We start from the raw sequence: 5,920 nt of genomic DNA, 5'->3' as shown, positions 1-5,920 counted from the left end.
AAGAGGAATTTGGTTTGTGCAAAACCCTAAGAAGTTGTGATGGGGTGCGGGTCTTGTTTCTTTAGGCCATTTTATCCTACATGAAAAAAATGTTACAATAGCGATTTCATTATTGTAAATCATAACACCGAGAAACAAAAATAATGAAGAAAGAAGAGGACATACATGTTACCAGATCAAACCCAATCCTAAAGCAAACCGAACCATGTCCAACCTTATAACACAGATTCAGATAAAACCAGCTAGCGTTTTTTTAGTTTAATCAAGAATCGGTTGTAAGTGAAACTCGAAATCGAAACCAATTAAAGAAACCTACTTGCCTTTGATGGATCTGCCTTCGAATCTTCGAGGAATCAACATCAGGTATTAGGTTAATCGTTGGTGCATAGATTGTTAGGTCGTTAGGTTTTCACAGAGTCGAATGTAATCAGGTGATGTTGGTGGTGAAGCACGGACGACAACAATGCTCAGATCGCTAGGTTTCACCTGGATCTATTTTGATGGTTTAAACCCCTGTTCAACAAAGTACTATTAAACTATTAAAAACATGATTTAATCAAATTTTAATGAAACCAAAATCAGATTCAACATAAAAAATATTAAATTTAAAAAATTTAAATATAATACCTTGATTTTTCCAAGCTCTTCGCCTGTTTCATAGGTGCTATGTGTAATCTGCAACAACACAAATAAGGAAATCACTTCAGGGGGGCTACGCAAAGCTACACGTAAGAATGTTATACACATAAATTTTGAAAATGAAAAAATACAGAAAAATCACGGTGGAAAGTGAGAAATAGGAGAAATAGAGAGAGTCGTATCGAGTGGAAATCTAACATGCATATTTTGGGAGTTTTAGGCAAAGAAAAGGTCGGAAGACGAAGTGATGCAACCTATGAAAATTTAGAGTACCCGGTATGGGCCTCAACGAGAAGAGATGAGGCTGATGTGGAAGTCTGAAACGCGGTCATAACGGGGGACCCCCCCCCCCCCCCCCAACTCGTTGCAGCTTGTCGCGGTGGATTTCGTGGCCGTTACCACTTGGTGAAACGAGAAAAACTTGGGAAAATTTTAAAATTATTTATTTTTTTCCTATATAAATACCTATTATCTAAACAATTTTTTACACATACCTTCTCTTTTTCTCTCTATATCACCTCAGTTATCTTCAAAAAACAATTATGAATCCTTTCGACTCATCCAATAATTCCGATGACGATATATTCTTCAGGATGATGTATCATTATTACACTAATGGTCTGCTACAACCAGACCCAACCTATCTGCTAATGAGACGTGCGATGTTAAACAGAAATCGCGAGGAAGGACACAAGCATCTATATCGTGATTACTTTGCGGATAATTGTGTATACGGGGCGAAGGACTTCAAAAGAAGATTTCGTTTGAGTAGGGATGTGTGCTTACGAATTGTCAACGCCTTGGAAAGCCGGTATCGCTTCTTTACAATACTTTTATACAAAATAAATAAAAATGTACTACATGTTTCTTTTTACATTTACAACATATGCAATATATTTTTAAACTGTAGTTAATTTATGTTTTACAACATATGCAATATATTTTTAAACTATAGTTAATTTACGTTTAGGTGTGAATTTTTTCAATTGAGATGTCACACCCCAAAACCGAGAACGACGGAATACATTCTGGAATGGAGGACGTCATGTACAGTATCATAACAATTGCATAATAGTAAAAACAAGCGACAACAACCATTGTATTAATATAGTAAATTTAATTACAAGCGTGTTCTGTATAGTTTTGATAGACACCAAAAGTATAACAAAATAAAAGATGAGTCTTGTATATGCTCCATCTTCACAAAAGCTGCACCAGTACCTGTCTATCTTTGACCTGAGGATACAAGTTATTTTGAAAACGAGTATCAGCATAAAGCTGGTGAGTTCATAAGAATTTAGTGTCGTTGCCTGTATAATAGTGTTTACAATCATGCAATATGAAAGCTGTAATTAATGTTTAAGAATAGTAGAAATCCCTAGAAAATCCTATATTTTCCGAAATTGGGCATTTGTAAGTTAAATCTTTCGAGTGTGTAAAAGTATTTCCATTAAAACCTTCAATTATAAAAATAAGGTAATAAATTTCATTCAAGTAACGTAAATAAGGAAAAGCATTGCTGGTTGGCTGTAGTAGTGTTGCAAACTTCAATTAGTAATATATGTTTATTTACTTCGGGAAGTTAGCTTAAACTTTAAGTCTTAGTGTGTTAATTTGAATATGGATGTGATCTCTCATGCAACCAAACTAAGTGATAATAGAGGTTCCGATGACCTTCCCGGTCATACGTAGTGTAGCGATGTAGTGCCATCCCTAGGCCTAGTCGGCTCGGACTGTAGTTAACAGTCGGGATGTAATAGCGTCCGTCTTGTATAGATCTATACATGTAATGTTGTTTTCCTTTCGGGAAGCTCTGGTTACATGGTATTTGCGTAGTAGAGTGCCGTATAGAGGGATAGTGTGTTATGTTCCAGATTAGTGTATTCTCTGGTATTATAGTATAGTAACTTTTAGTATAGTGTATAGAGTATTCTCTTTATCGTGCATTAACTTGTAGTATTAGTATTTATAGTGGGTATCATAGTAATAGAGGTAACGAGCAGTAGTCTTAACTGTACCTATTATAGTTAAATAGTGTGTGGGAATTGCAAACCTTTGTTTCACAAAGGTATTGAATAAGTTGAAGACTTTCATATCTAACACAAATATATATAATATATAACTAAGAATTCAACGACAGTCGGATGGATAACAGTATACCCTAAGACCACAATCAAACAAGAACAGGAAATAAGGCGAGTTATCGGTCCTAAGTCCTTCAAGTCTTACTTATATAAATATATTGGTGTAGATATAGTTTAAAAGAAAAGAAATTTAAAAGCAGTTTGAAAATAATTTGATGACAATTTAACATAGAAAATGCGTTTAATGGTTATCTAAAACAATTTTATTGACAAATAGCTAAAAGTATAGAAAAATCCTTTTTGGTTGCAAGTTATAAATCACATATGATTTGATACTAAAACTTGTTGCATTTAACTTGTATCCCCCCACCCTAAAACATGTAAAAACATTTAAAAAGGTTAATTAAGGGGTATGAACTCACCTGTAGCGAGTAGATCGGGTGGAAGTGTCGGATGAGCGTTTGGTGCCAAGTAAAGACTTGAACACACTCTAAGACCCTAGTAACATATGAAGACATATGTTTACAAGGAATTAGTGATTAAGACACTAATTAAACACATATAGACATCCTAATACGAAGAAAAACTCTTTGGTCGGGTGCTAGGAAGCTATTAGGTTAAAATGTAAGAGTATAAGGCCTCACCATGGAGTTTACTCTTCTAATACTCACCTTAGGTGAGTTTACGGCTGAGGGACCACTTCCCCCATGATTTTACGGCTGTAAACTCATGGTAGGAGTGTATTTGTGTGTTTTCAAGTCTCTTGCATCACTAGGAAGGGTTCCAAGGTAATTTCCAAGGCTTAAGGGGTGTTTAGGGTTCAAAAGGGGCACTCCCTTGGAGTTTACGGTCCTAGGACCACTCCTTGGGAGTTTACGGTCGTGAACCCCATGGTTTACGGCCGTGAACTCTTGGATGCCTCTCATACTTCGATATTGTGGTCCTTAGTTTACTCCTAACAACTTCTTAGTAAAGGTCTAAGGCTAAATAGGGGTTTTAGGGCTTGATTTGCATAGTTTGAGGGAGTTTACGGCCTAAGAATGTTCTTGGGCCGTAAACCCTCTTTCAAGCCTCTAAACATAAGATTAAATGTCTAAAACACTTCTAGGGTATGTTCTAAGTTAGCCTCTAAGCCTAAGGAATAGATTTGGGGGCCTCTTGGAACACTTTTAGGGGTTTACGGCCCTAGAGTGTTCATGGGCCGTAAACTCCTTACTCTTGGCCTTCTTGGATGATTTTCAAGCTAAAATGATCTGTATTGAGTTGTAGAACAATTTAGGGTAAGAGTACTTACAGTTTGGAAGCTAAAACTTGCGAATTTTGGAAGAACTCGAGCCTTGAAGAGAGAGAGTAGAGAAAGAGAGAGAGAGTGAGTAAAATGTCCAAATGATGTCTACTCACCCTTATATAGGGGTTGGGTTTGTGGCCAGGTGGGAATCTACCCGATACTGACATTAAACGGGGTTTAAATTTTACCCGATTAAATGGTCGTAATTAAAAACTTTTTCCAACTAAACGGGATGGTAATTCATGTGTTTTTATTTATTTCATTACGACATTAATAACATAAAATAAAATAAAATAAAACTTTTATTGATTTGTCTACCCTAAAATTAACGGAACCTTTATAAAATAGAATATTCTATTAACGGAAACGGATTATAACGAGGGAATAAATTTTGGGTTGTCACATGAGATATGATGCTAGAGGTAGACAAGGGTTTACAACGTTGCAGAAATGTGTTGCGGCCATTCGTTTGATGGCTATGGGGGAGTCACCTGACACCATGGATGATTATATGAGAATCTCCGAAAGAACCGGAAGGGAGAGTTTGTATACATTGTCAAGGGGTGTTTTTGAAACATTTGGAGACGTGTATTTGCGGAAACCTTCGTTGCATGATTTGCAAGAATTGTATGCGGTGCATGAAGAACGCCATGGGTTTCCCGGAATGATCGAAAGCATTGATCGCACACACTGGAAATGGAAAAATTGTCCGGTAGCATGGAAAGGGCAATACGCAAGTGGTCATCACGGATCACCTTCGTTGGTTTTAGAGGCTGTTGCTTCTCAAGATGTATGGATTTGGCATGCATTTTTTGTGGTTGTGGGTTCCAACAACGATGTCAACGTTCTTGATCAGTCGCCAATATTCGATGATCTTTTGAATGGAAAGGCCCCGGATGCTCCTTTCACGGTGAATGGAAACGAATACAAATATGGTTACAAATGGAACATATCCTCAGTATTCCACATTCTTGAAGGCATTCTGCCACCCGGTTGAAGAACGAGACAAATTTGTTAAAAGAAGACAATAAGGAGCACGTAAGGATGTGGAACGTGCTTTTGGAATGCTGAAGGCGAAGTGGAAAATAGTCGAACATGCAGCACGACCATTGAATTTAGAAACTCTACGATATATCATGTATGCATGTATCATAATGCATAACATGGTAGTAGAAGATAAAGGTCTAAATATTGCACACTATATCCCAATGGAGCCCAAACACGTTCAGTTTCAACCAGGAACAACAGAGTATTTGCATCGTGTTGTTGACATTCAGGACGCAAATAAACACAGACAACTTCGAGAAGACTTGGCAGATTATATCTTCTATGGTAACAATAACGATAACGAATAGCGTTGTATTATTATTTTTTTAATTTGGATATTATTTATTTTTTATTTTTTTTGAATTTGGATGTTATGTGTAATTTAATTTCTATGTTAATTTTAATCTTTAAAAATTATTATATGTTATTTATAATTTTTAAACATTATGTTTTATTTTATTATGTTATATTTAAAAAATATTTGTCTAAATTAAAAAAAAAATCAAAAAAAAATATAAAATGGAAAAAAAAAATTGGTGTTATAACAAGATACAACATGGTGACCATTTCCCCACTTGGTGTTATAATACCATTGATGATGTAGCATTTGATGTTGCACCAAATTGGTGTTACATCTAGTTGCACACACCTAATGGTCTTAGGGTTTCACAAGATTTTGAAAGGGTCAGAGAGACGCATTGGGAGCAACAATGTTTAGGATTTGGGTTATCTTGATTTGAATGAATTTCATTTTGAATTGTCGGCCTTAGCTGGATCACGAGAGATAAACTTGGTCCCACCAAGTGGGGCAGATATGGGATGGAGTGGCGTAGGGATCAATCAACACGTATGATTGTGAGTG

At 36.1% G+C, this 5,920-nt stretch overlaps 1 protein-coding gene across 1 annotated transcript; it reads left to right on the top strand.

Moving 5' to 3' along the window:
• Window positions 1-4,414: 4,414 nt before the first annotated feature.
• On the top strand, window positions 4,415-5,008 carry LOC111914830 (uncharacterized). Its single transcript, XM_023910536.1, has one exon. It carries the CDS (start codon window positions 4,415-4,417, stop codon window positions 5,006-5,008), a length of 594 nt encoding a protein of 197 aa, XP_023766304.1.
• The last annotated feature ends 912 nt before the right edge of the window (window positions 5,009-5,920 follow it).

The sequence above is a fragment of the Lactuca sativa genome, chromosome 4, assembly GCF_002870075.4.
Source record: "Lactuca sativa cultivar Salinas chromosome 4, Lsat_Salinas_v11, whole genome shotgun sequence".
NCBI lineage: Eukaryota > Viridiplantae > Streptophyta > Magnoliopsida > Asterales > Asteraceae > Lactuca > Lactuca sativa.
Note: the sequence above shows the minus strand (reverse complement) of the source record. Positions and strands in the feature narration are given on the sequence as shown.